This window comes from Delphinus delphis, chromosome 18 (assembly GCF_949987515.2).
Source record: "Delphinus delphis chromosome 18, mDelDel1.2, whole genome shotgun sequence".
NCBI lineage: Eukaryota > Metazoa > Chordata > Mammalia > Artiodactyla > Delphinidae > Delphinus > Delphinus delphis.
The window spans coordinates 76116576-76129278 of NC_082700.1; the positions used below are offsets into that span (position 1 = coordinate 76116576).

The following is a 12703-nucleotide window of genomic DNA, read 5'->3' on the forward strand; positions in this document are numbered from 1 at the left end:
GTCACCGATTACATTACAGGAGCCGCTGTGAAGTCTTATGTCATCGACTTCTTAAAATTATTTGCACATGTGCAGGGTGGGATAGGCCAGAAATAATAGCAATTCATGCCAAAAAAAAAAAAAAAAGTCTTGCGAGTTGGTGTGATCCACCTGCGCTCGGTTTGAGCCCGAGGTGTGAGCACCGTGCTGACAGTAAAGGCGGGCTGCACGGTCAGCGCCCAGATCGCAGGAGGCACACGGCGACCCACGGCCAGGAGTGTAAAATGCGGGGGATGCAACCCGAGACACGCATGGCGGGGCGGGGGCGGCGCATCCAGGCCGGGGGCCAAGACAGTGCAGGGTGGACCGCACGTCCTCGGAAAGGCAGGGGCACCCAGGACGGCTGATTCCAGAGGTCTGAAGGGGTGTCCTGTTGGGGGCAGATCAGCCGTTCTGCAGCGTCAGGGCCAGAATCGGGCCCCCGGGTGGACATCTGGGGAGGTGGGCTTCCAGCCTTGGGAATGGCCGCTCCCCGAAGCATCAGCAGAGGGCCTGCCGCCTGGGGTAGAGGAGGTGGGCGGGGCTGGACACGGTGCTTCCGTGACCCTTCTGACTTCCTGATGCTCATTCCTGCTCAGAACGGGGTGCCCTGGGGGGACGGCTCGCGGGGGAGGCTGAGTCCCTGCCCCTTGTTCACTCCCATCATTGTGGTCCCATGTTAGGGCACGGGGATGGGGTGCGGGCCTCCCCAGGAGGCTCCTGGTCCCAAAGGGCAGAGCCACCGAGACCCCGGCCCTTGGGGAAAGGCAGAGCAGGGCTGTGAATGTCGCCACGCGCGCAGCGAGCACGTGGGCCGCGGTCCGCACAGCAGCTGCAAGGCGGCCTCTTTGTCTCGGGTCCCAGGGGAGCCAGGCCGCCCCGGGAGCCCCGGCCTGCCCGGCATGCCCGGCCGCAGCATCAGCATCGGACACCTCCTGGTGAAGCACAGCCAGACGGAGCAGGACCCCATGTGCCCCGTGGGCATGAACAAGCTCTGGAGCGGATACAGCCTGCTGTACTTCGAGGGCCAGGAGAAGGCCCACAACCAGGATCTGGGTAGGTACCGCCCGCCAAGCTCGGCCAGCCCCGCTGGCCACAGTGAGGTCGCTGAGTCCTCGGGAGGCACCGAGATGCCCCCAACCTGGGGTCGGGAAGCAGACTCTGCCTCGTAGCCCTCAGCGGCCTCCGCGGGCTCACGCGGCCCAGCCTCGCGCTGCCCCGCCCTCTGGAGGCCGCCGGCGGTTCCCCGTCATTCTTGCTTCTTCTCCACGGTGTATAAGCAGTCAGGCCGGGGCCGTGAGGGGCTGGGAGGCACTCAGAACCCCGCAGCGTGGATATGGGGGCGTGTGTGCTGGTATCTTTCCAAGGAAGCCTGGTTGCCAAAAGGAATTTAAAAGACCTAGCAGCCCACAGAAAACACGGCCAACACATACTAAAATTGGGGGCTTGGAGGGCGGGTGGCCACGGGTGTGGTGGGAGATCTGTTGGGCTGAACCCGATGATTTGTGCCCCTTCCCGTCTAGATAAGTTGTTTTTTTTTTTTTTAAGTGAGACATAGCAAACAAGAGTAAAGGCCTAAAACAGCAGAGACAGGGCAAGGCCAACACAGGGCCCGGCAGGCCTCAGGGCAGAGCAGACGCCCGGCTCAGCTGGAAAGCAGTCAGTGTGAAAGGGGAAATAACTCACTCTGGCCCTAAGATGAAGTTGGTGGAGTTATTTGGGGGGCACGGTAATCAGAGTCCATCTGGGAGGCACCTGGGTGCCATGAGCCAGGCCCCCGTCTGGGATGCCATCGGTGGGTGCTGGGGGCTGGTGTTTTAAGACCCCCCCCGACACGGGCCTCACCGGGGTGCTGTTCGCCAAGTCGCCCCTCCCTCTGACCCAGCCTGGTCCCGAGGTATGCGGGAACCTCGGAAGGGCACAGTGCCGGTGGAGTCAGCCCCTGAGGGATTGGAAAGCCCGAGCCCGCCCTCCACCCCGCCCCGCACACGGCTGACCCCCGCGGGGGGCCTGGAGGAGCATCTTCCCGGCATGCTCGGCCGTGACGGTCCCTCCCTGCACCGCAGGGCTGGCGGGCTCCTGCCTGGCCCGGTTCAGCACGATGCCCTTCCTGTACTGCAACCCTGGCGACATCTGCTACTACGCCAGCCGCAACGACAAGTCCTACTGGCTCTCCACCACCGCCCCGCTGCCCATGATGCCTGTGGCCGAGGAGGACATCAGGCCCTACATCAGCCGCTGCTCCGTGTGCGAGGCCCCGGCCGTTGCCATTGCCGTCCACAGCCAGGACGTCTCCATCCCCCACTGCCCGCCTGGATGGCGGAGCCTGTGGATCGGATATTCCTTCCTCATGGTACGTGGTGCTTGCCTGCCGTCTCTCAGCCCGCGGGCCCAGGTGCACACGGAGTTCCTCTCCCCAGCCACATCCTGGCCTTTGTAAGACTAATCAGGGCAGTTGTTCAGGTGGTGCACTGCACAAGGGCACCTGGCCCGGGGGAGGAGTGAGAGCTGGAATACAGCCTGTGTTTTGCTCATTGAGCCGTGTTAGGGCTGGAGCCGCCTCCACCCAGAAGGGACCCATGAATTTGCCACCAGGCCTTTGTACAGCCTTAATTAGGATAAATTTGGCTGTCATGATAGCATCTGTTACAATTTTCCTGTTTACCATCAGAGGGAGAAAGGAAAGTCCAGTGGGGAGGGTGGGTCTTGTATTGAATTTATATTTATTATGACTGTCGTAATTCCACTATATTGACCGGATGCCCAACGTGTTAAATATTTCATAAATTATATTAATAACATTTTATATATATATACATATATATGTATATATTATACCAAGTTTGCTAATCTTATCAAAACAACAGAAAAAAAACTGGATGCTGGAAAAGGAAGGAGAAGACAAACAAGTGTTGCTTTTTAACATTTTTAAGGTATTGCTGCTGCAATAACTTAAGGCAACAGGATACTAAGTTCTGTGCTGGGACAGGCAACGGTCTGCTTTCCAGGAGCTAATCATGTCAGGGGGCTTTGGTGGATGGACAGAGCTCTGCTCCCATCGAGAAATTCAAAAATGAAAAACAAGCCTCTTCCTTGTGAAGGGAGTGATTACACTGTATCCAGGAAGGTCAGACAGCCCTTCTTTTATCAGCAATTACATCTTGAGCTGTGTCACGGGATAAGGGATAAGCCCACATGATCCTCAGTAAGTGCCTCCTTCCAGCCTGGCCCTTGACACCCCCAAGGCGGGTGACAGAGGACCATGGTCCGCTCACCCCGCTGTACAGCCACGGCAGCACTGAGGCTGCCCACACCTTCCCTTCCAAGAACACCTGCTGGCACAGACGCCGGAGAGCCAGCACACGGCTTAGTGTCCCCCTGCCTGTCTGGAGGACGGTCCCTGTCTTGTCTGCACACAAGACGCGCTTTCCTCCATCGCTGCCACAGCAGCAAAGACGTCAGCCCCCCCCTCGCCTCAGTGATCCCTCTCGAAGCTGGTCTGGTGGCGACTGTAAGTCTCCAGCCGGCCATCGGTTTACTTTTTCCTTTCGATTCTAATGAGGTCCTCACGGGCCGAGTGTCCAATGAGTGATTCTCTTAAGAGACATCAGCTGCTTGAGTCCCAAAGCCAGAGGCTTGTCCACTGAGGCGAGCACATTGGAAAAGGGGTGTGTGTGTGTGTGTGTGTGTCTGCACGCGTGTGTGTGTGTGTGCATATGCGTGGGGGGACCAGCAGGGCCTCGGCTCTTTCAGGCCAAAGCGGGGCTCGAGATGCCCCATGAGGACGCGCCTGCTTGTCTGTCGACAACACACAGCAGCTCTGCCTGGGAAGGCTTCCGCATTCTGTGAGCAGAAAACTATTCAGAGGTTTTTGTTCTTTGCTGCTTCATTTGAAGAAAAGGTTAAACTGGGCTTCTGCCCAGATATCTCACAGGACAGGTGAAACTGTCCTGCCCACCGTGGCTGAGGTGTTCCTGTTCTGAATTCGCGGGTTCTGACACCACACTTACCACTGGGCTGGCTGGACCGAGCCAGATGACACGTTTTAGAGAGAAGCTTTGAGATCCGGGGCCCCGCCATGCCCCTTCGTCAAAGCTAAACATGTTTATGAAACCAAGAGAAAGTAGACCTTGAAAGTGGCAAAGAAAATCCCCTCCAACCCTTGGCCAGGTCTCCCAGGCAGAATCATCTCAAGCAACCAATTGCTAATTTAACAACCCTCTGACTGAAAAAAAACTAATTACACTAGTATTACGTGTTCACTGTAGAAAAATCAGCAAGTAGAGCTTTTCTTAAAAAAATAATAAAATTCAAAGCACCCGTACTCCCCCTTCATAAACGTTGGCAAAGGAGGAGAGCAGGAAGCACTTTGGTGCTTAATTTTTTTGTGTTTTCTTTTGTGTTTGTTTTTTTTTTTTTTTTGGCTGCGCCGCACGGCTTGCGGAACCTTAGTTCCCTGACCAGGAATCGAACCTGGGCCTTCGGCAGTGAGAGCTCGGAGTCCTAACCACTGGACGGCCAGGGAATTCCCTGGTGCTTAATTTTAATAGACCCTCTGGTTCTGACCCACATGTTGATTTTATTTTTTTTAATTGACTTTACTGAAGCATAGTTGACTTACAGTGTTGTGTTAATTTCCACTGTGTGGCACAGTGACTCGGTTATACACGTACTGACTCGGTTATACACACACATACATTCTCTTTCATATTCTTTCCCCTGATGGTTTATCCAGGGTATTGCACAGAGCCCCCTGTGCTCTACAGCAGGACCTTGCTGTTTTATTTTTCCTTTAAAAGAAAATGTTAACGTGTCCGCATCTCTTCCGCCCCGTCCCCTACCCTGCACAGCACACGGCCGCGGGCGACGAAGGGGGCGGCCAGTCGCTGGTGTCACCGGGCAGCTGCCTGGAGGACTTCCGAGCCACGCCGTTCATCGAGTGCAACGGCGCCCGAGGCACCTGCCACTACTATGCCAACAAGTACAGCTTCTGGCTCACCACCATCCCCGAGCAGAGCTTCCAGGGCTCACCCTCGGCCGACACACTCAAGGCCGGCCTCATTCGCACGCACATCAGCCGCTGCCAGGTGTGCATGAAGAACCTGTGATGTCGGGGCCACCCCGCCGGACACGCTTCTCCAGGGGACACGCAGCTGGGGGGCCACTTTGGTGCTTATCCTTAACTTATTACCTCAGATGCCGACCCAAAAATTGACTTCATTTTTTTTCTTTAAAAAACAAACCAAAAGAATAATAAAATAAGGGCTACCAAAGGAATTCGGCACCAGCACTTCGACCAAATAACCCCGTGGCATCCAAGGCGCTGCCCACTCTCCCCACATCTGTAGCATCTGTAGGACACCCTGACCCCCCCCAAAATGGAAAACCGTGAACCCTCCCTCTCAGGCCATCCGTACCAGATGGTTCCACGCTCAGTGTAGCTAACTTCTTCCTGTGTATCTATGTAGTCACTGCAGTCCCAGCCGCCACTGACAACCCACTTATTGAACTCCACGGGGAGGTATAGACAGAGGAGGCCGTGCAGCCTGCGGGCTCCTGAGCTCACCCCCGCTGTTCCCACTCGGGGGGCTCCTGGGGGTGGATGCAGCCCTGCTCTCCGAGCCCCCATGGTGACGGCGCCCTCTTCTCCCAAACGCCGGCAACGCGAAGGCTCCTGGTCCCCTCGGGAAGGCCGACTGTGCCTTATGTTTTAAAAGCCACTGATGTCCGCACACCAGCTATCACTCTTCCCACCACCCCTTACAGACCGTTGGGTTCGGCAAAACTCACATAGAAGCGAAGACCTTCTCACCGTCTGTTGTCAGCCAGGCTGCGTGGCAGCAAACTTTGTAGGGTCGGAAGTGATGCTTCCACTGCCCCCAGGCCGTCCCTGGACATTTACCCTCCGTACTTTGTGCAGAATTGTATTCCTCTGACTACTCCATCCTCTGTAACGACCCCCAAATAAAAGTTCGTTTTGAACATTTTTATACCCCGAGTCACTGCCTGCCTCATTTTCTCGAGTCCATAGAGCACAGACTTTGCCGCGAACCCCAAAACACTGCATCCGGGCCCAAGTGCGAGCCCTGCACCCAGCTCGGCACCGCGCAGCTGTTTTTTCCCAAGTTTCAGCAGATTGAACACAAGCCTGTGTTGGTGTCATTCGTTTCCCAGGGAACTGTGTTTGTAATGCGTTAGTGGTTACACAAGACACCCGCACCATCACTCATGGGGATTAGCAAGACGGGTACCAGTCACTCACCAGCCCCAGCACAACATCCCAACAAAATCCCAGTGCTTCCAAGATATAGCCTCCAAGACACATTTCCGGCTTCCATTTCTCTGGAACCTGGCTGACCTTCAGGCACCCAACTCACAGAATTTATTTTGACCCTTTAAAATTCAATCACATATTAAACTTTTTCTAAGTACAATTTCTACAGTTAAGGTGACAATGTTACAATAATAATTCCACATGATAATGTTACTCGAAGGAGATCAGCACCTCCCTGGCCTGCATACCCCCAGCGGCCGCCCAGGACGAGGACTCTGCTCCGGAGGGTTAAGTGGGGACGTGACTCCAGGCAGTGGAATGGGACCTGGGCAGAGCGACCCAGGAAGCAGGGCACCTCACTAAGGGGGCTGCCACCGTGGAGGGCTCAGGGTTCAATCCTGCGGGGACCCACCGAGGGAGGCCACAGAAGGACACTCAGATGGTCCCCCCCAAGCGTGGGAAAGGCACATTTTCAGCCTCCAGCTCTTGCCCCCAAGGGTCAGGCTGCCTCACATGTCCGGGGCTAAGTGGGCTCCTAGCACCCCAGGTGGAGGCATCAGAGAACCAGGGGAAGCCGATGGTAGGCTACACCTGTGGATATCTGGTTTCCGTAGCAACAGCTGCAGCGGAAGAGGTGAGCCTAGAGGCTGAGGCCGGGGCCTGAAAGATGCCCAGCACGGGGAGGTGAGGGCGCGGCTGTTTTAAAGATTCTTTAAATTGTATAGTGTCTTGTAATTTTCAAAAGTTTCCTATGCACGATTTCATATGGTTTAGCTGTGATGCCTCTGTGAGGTTCGCACATCAGAGGTAGGTGCCCGGCATTAAACACTGAACCTCACACCTAAAATACATACGGCGAGAAGACCAAGATCTCGATACATAATTGGATTCCAAAATGTCAACCATCAAATATAAACCAAACACAAATACTCCATAACGCCAACATCTGTTTGTGCAGCGAAGCTCATGACCCTGTGCAAGGACAGCAGGTGAAGGTTCCTAGTCTGGGGCAGCCAACCTTCTGAACCTTGAAAATTCAAGCTCTGCCCTTCACAGACCCTCGCATGTTGCGTGAGATTTTTCTGGTCTAGTTTCTCAGGGCCGAGAGGAACCGCCACCCCGGAAGCTAAGGGTACGTGAGTGGCTGACACTGCCCCCCCACCATTTTCCAGAGCGTGGGTGCCCTGAGGTTAGAATCACTGTCTCGCGACTGCTTCATAAGGTGGCTTTCCTCACCCCTCGCACAGACGATGCCAGGACCCACGTTAAACCAGAGGAGATGCTTCTGGAAGCATGCTGGCTGGTCGGAGGGGCACCAGGAAAGACGGAGAAAGTCCTGGAATATCGCTCCAGCTTCCCGCTGCCTAAGAGCGAGTCCGGAGGACCCCGGGGCAGCTCTCCGCTTGGGGGCCAGCAGGGGAGCTGAACCGAAGACCCTGCTCGCCACGGGGGCGTCCTGAGAATTAAATCCGTTCCTACGTGTGGAAGGGCCCCAAGAGAGCTGGCGTGTGAGTTTGGTGTCGTGTCCCAGCCTCAAGAAGAAGGGGTTGGAGACTCCCTGCCACTGGAGGGTTTTAAAGATGTTCCCACGGACAAGAGGCTGTGCAGGGGTGAGGTAGAAGCCTTCTGAAGGTAAATTCCTGACACGCACAGAAGGGGTGATATTGAGCTGCGGGAGGACCGTGAAGCGGCAGGACAAACCCAAGTGAACGGTTTGCAGGGTATACATACCGGTACCCGTGAGCCACTGGGGAGGGTGACGTGAGCGCAGAGGCGCCCATCTCGTCCATCTGCCCGAGGGACACCAGGGCTCCGATCACACCTGGACGTGGCCCTACCTACAGGCTGCCGTTCCCAGAAAGAGGCCATCGCTCTTTTCTTCATATTTATAAATGCGGCATATTGATTTATTTATTCCTTTGACAAGTATTTTTTCAAGAACATATTTGTTGAAGGCACACATCACTTGTCCTGAGTGGTAAGAATACCACACTGAACAAGACACGCTTAGCGCCTGCCCGTAGAAATTTTAGTGTACTGGGGGATACAGGCAATAAAAAAAGTAATTAAAATAAAGCGCCATGAATGTTATTAAAGGAGAAATTAGGGGAGAGGAGGAATACAGAGCAGAGATATTTGAACCAAAGAATTCCTCTTGGAGGAAGTGATTTTTCTTTTAACTTTTTATTTTATATTGGAGTATAGTTGATTAACCATGGTGTACAGCAAAGTGATCCAGTTTTACATATACATGTATCTATACATGTTTCTATTCTTTTTCAAATTCTTTTCCCATTTAGGTTGTGAGAGACTATTGAGCATAGCTCCCTGCGTGATACAGTAGGTCCTTGCTGGTTGTCTATTTTATATATAGCAGTGTGTGCATGTCAGTCCCAAACTCCCTATCCCTGCCCCCCACCCTTAAGTTCGTTCTCTAACTCTGTATGTTTCTGTTTTGTAAATACGTTCATTTGTGTCATTTCTTTTTCGATTCTGCAAATAAGCGATATCATACATCACTTATTTTTTAAAAAAGAGAAACAGCAGGTGTTAGGAACTAATTGGAGGGGGAGGGGAGAATGCTAACATGGGTAACTTTGGAAACGAGGGAGGCCTGAAGCCAAAGGCCAAGGGCCCGCCCCCCCATGGCTGTGCTCCCCCTATTGCAGCCTTGACCCACATTGTCTGCTGCAACTGAACAATTGGGGAATGGATGGGGGCGCAGGGAGCGCGTTTCCCACTGCCTGAGATGGGGTTTACAGCTGAGAAGCGGGGAGATGATGCATCAGAGTGAGAGAGGTCGGCCAGACCAGGTTCGGCTGAGCACAGACCCCTGGACATGGGCGTCAGTATCTACATGTGTACTTCCTTGCTCTCAGCTGGAGAGCTCTAAAGAAACACCCCCAGCCCCGCTGGCAACAAGCACACGCAGCCCAGATCTGGGCTTCGGACACTTTCCCCAGTGAAAGGTCCCAGGGCTCCTTGGAGCAATGGCTGATTCTAGGACGAGTGCAGGAAACACACAAGATGAGCCTGGAACACAGGTGGTGCCAGAAAGTAAGAAAGAACTCAGAAATAAACCCCAGGGGCTTCCCTGGTGGCACAGTGGTTAAGAACCCGCCTGCCAATGCAGGGGACACGGGTTCATGCCCCGGTCCGGGAAGATCCCACATGCTGCGGAGCAGCTAAGCCCGTGCGCCACAACTACTGAGCCTGCGACCTAGAGTCCACAAGCCACAACTACTGAAGCCCGCACGCCTAGAGCGCATGCTCCACAACAAGAGAAGCCACCGCAATGAGAAGCCCGCGCACCGCAAAGGAGAGTAGCCCCCGCTCGTGGCAACTAGAGAAAGCCCGCGCGCAGCAACGAAGACCCAACGCAGCCAAAAATAAATAGTAAATAAATAAATAAATTTTAAAAAATAAATAAACCCCAGAGATGGGAACGGGTCAAAGGGACACAGCAGCCAGCAGACACAGCTTCCCGTTCACGAAAGCTGGGATAACGTGATCAAGAAGGAAGCCATCCGGGGCTTCCATGGTGGCGCAGTGGTTGAGAGTCCGCCTGCCGATGCAGGGGACACGGGTTCGTGCCCCGGTCCGGGAAGATCCCACATGCTGCGGAGCAGCTGGGCCCGTGAGCCATGGTCGCTGAGCCTGCGCGTCCGGAGCCTGTGCTCCGCAACGGGAGAGGCCACGACAGTGAGAGGCCCGCGTACCGCAAAAAAAAAAAAAAAAGGACGCCATCCTGAATTGTAACCCAAAGAATCAAATAAATGTCCGTGAGTCCATACCGATATAACGATGGAATCAATAAATGAATGGGGAGAAGAGACAAATCCTTGTAAAAACACCCAAAGTGGGTAGTTATTCTACCATAAAGGAGGGGCGTGTGCGCTGTGCCTGGCGACGTCCTTCCAGAGAGCAGAGTGTGGAAGGAGCGGAGAGGGCACCTGTGCCGCGGGGACCGTGAGCCACACACCTGGGCCATGCGATCAGGGATGAGTCACGGTAACAGCGCGCGCCCCGTGAGCGTGACCTGAGGAGCGCGCTTACCTCTGTGCTCTTCCTCCCAAACCTCCACCCCAGCCTCATCAGGAGAAACACGTCAGACAAATCCCGGTCAAGGGGTGTCCTACAGAACACCTGTCCGTACCCCTCAAGGCTATCAAGGTCACCAAAACAAGGTGGTCTGAGAGGCTATTAGAGCCATGCGGACCCTAAGGAGATGTGACTAAATGTCATGTGGTGTCCAGATGGGACCCTGAACAGAGACAAGACATTAGGTGAAATTAAGGGCATCTAAATAAAGCATGGACCTCAGTTAATAATAATGTAAAGCAGGAAGAAAAGAAAGGACAGTGGGCTTTTTAGGAGCTGGTGGAAATGGGTGTATCTGAGAGCAGTGCAGGCCAAAGGGTCCCGCTTCGAGAAGCGGAAAACATCGGGCCAAGTGCTAAGGGAACAGGGAGGGGGTGTGACATGATGAGGGCAGGCGGGGCGGGGTGCGGAGGGGGGCTGGCCCTGCCTCGTTACACAAAGGCAAGAACAACCCTGGTTCCATCAGCCACAGTGGGAGCAGATTCTGCCTCCAAACATTCCAAACTCCTGCAGGGACCACCCCACCTCTTGCTCTTGGACACAAGAGCAAGTGCCCAGGGCTCGCCCCCCTCAGGTGGGCTGCGGTCATCGGCGCAGGTGCTCCTCGCGTGCAGGGCCGGTGCAGAGCTCGGAGGTGGAACACGAGTCAGCTCCATCCCCCTTCTCTCGGGAGGACAAAACCATCTCCAATCCACTGCCCACAGCAACCGGGCTCTGAGCACCGGCTCACCTCGGCCAGAGGGAGACCTCGCAGGAGATGAAGCTGCCGGACGTCAGTGGGAGAGGGTTGCGGGCACAGCAGGCAGTGCTGATTCAACCAGGAGGTCGGGTTCAGAAATGACAAAGCGCTTCTCTTAAGACACCGGCCTAGCGGCCTGTGAAAAGGGGGAACCATGGTTTCCAACACCCAGATTCCAACATAACCCCCCTCAAAACTTCCCACGCAGGACACCTCGAGGCCACCAGGAAATGCCCGGCCAGGAGCTGCTGTTGAGAAGAAGGTTTCTGAGGACACTCGGGTGAAAGTCTGCAGCGATGGCTCCTGGGCCAGGCTCAGCAGGTTAACCCACAGCTGTCCGTGGCCTCCCAGCCACAGAGCAGCTGCATTTGAACAAAGGGAAAGAAGGAATGTTTGAGGTCCCAGCTCGAACCCACATCCAGCAGAGGATCCCCTCCTTCTCCACTGGCTAGCTCACTAAAGCAGCTGAACCTTCCTCAGAACTGACCTGGTTCCCTGGTCGGGAACTGGGCCCACGAGCGACCACGGCTGGAAACCCGTGAGCAGTCTCAGACCCCAGGACCAGCCTCCCTGGCGAGAGCCCAGGCTGGCACCCAAAGTCCACTTGGGACAGAGCCCAGAGTGAAGCCTACCTTTTAGGGCAGCAGTGAGGGTGCAACGCCTACATGCTGTGGATGGAGAAGGTGCCGTCCTGGGCCAGCCTCCAGAACGCGGGGTCATCCAAGGGCACGAGCTGGGGGTGCTCAGAGCAGAGGGGCAAGAGAATCAGACTGTTCAGGCGGAAAGGGCTGTGGGAACTCAGCCACCCCTGCCTTCAAGTACAAAGACAGAAATAATTTCCTGGGATGCTTTTTCCCCTCCACAGTCTTCAAAGACAAGTTCCTAGGTCTCCCAGATGTCTCGCTAGCAAAGACACACTTTGTGGAAAAATAAATACAACTGACACCCACTAAATGGGAAACTAAGCCACGTCAATGAAAAGTAATCAGACTGACTCGTTTTCACTTTTGAACGGGCTACAGTTGCAAAATGGAAGTTTTAGACCTCGAGATCTGCTTCAGTGACAGGACATCTCAATTGAGGCCTCCCCAGTCACACACAGGGGGCTCTGATGGTGTTTCCATCACACAGATGGGGCTCGTTTGCTTACCCAGAGGACATGCACCACCCGGGAGCAGAGGCAGGGCTAGAGGCCACAGCATCAGAGATCATGGGCTCTCTGCAGAAACACTGAACACCTCCCCCCAAAAACTACTGCTCATGAAACATTGTTCACCAGCCTCTGCCCCACTTTGCTTCCTGTCAAGGACTGAATGCTTGTGTCTCCCAACATCCATATGTTGAAGTCCTAACCCCCAGATGGGATGGTGTCTGGAGGTGGGGCCTTTGGGAGGTAATCAGGTTTGGATGAAGCCTTGAGGGTGGGGCCTCCATGATGGGATTAGTGCCCTTGTAAGGAAAGAGTCACAAGAGCTCTCTCTCCCTCTAGTACGTGAGGACACATGCAGAAAGGTGGCCATCTACAAGCCAGGAGAGTGCCCTCACCAGAAACTGAGTCGGCTGGCACCTCA

At 54.8% G+C, this 12703-nt stretch overlaps 1 protein-coding gene across 4 annotated transcripts in view; it reads left to right on the forward strand.

Annotated features, from left to right (window-relative positions):
• The window catches only part of COL4A2 (collagen type IV alpha 2 chain), a 178171-nt gene extending 172163 nt beyond the window's left edge, over window positions 1-6008 (forward strand). For all 4 annotated transcript variants that reach the window (XM_059995832.1, XM_059995829.1, XM_059995831.1 and 1 more), the window contains exons 46-48: window positions 883-1074; window positions 2085-2371; window positions 4869-6008. In XM_059995832.1, coding sequence (XP_059851815.1) covers window positions 883-1074; window positions 2085-2371; window positions 4869-5126 — 737 coding nt within the window. In that variant the 3' untranslated portion in view covers window positions 5127-6008. The remainder of the gene's footprint in view (window positions 1-882; window positions 1075-2084; window positions 2372-4868) is intronic.
• The last annotated feature ends 6695 nt before the right edge of the window (window positions 6009-12703 follow it).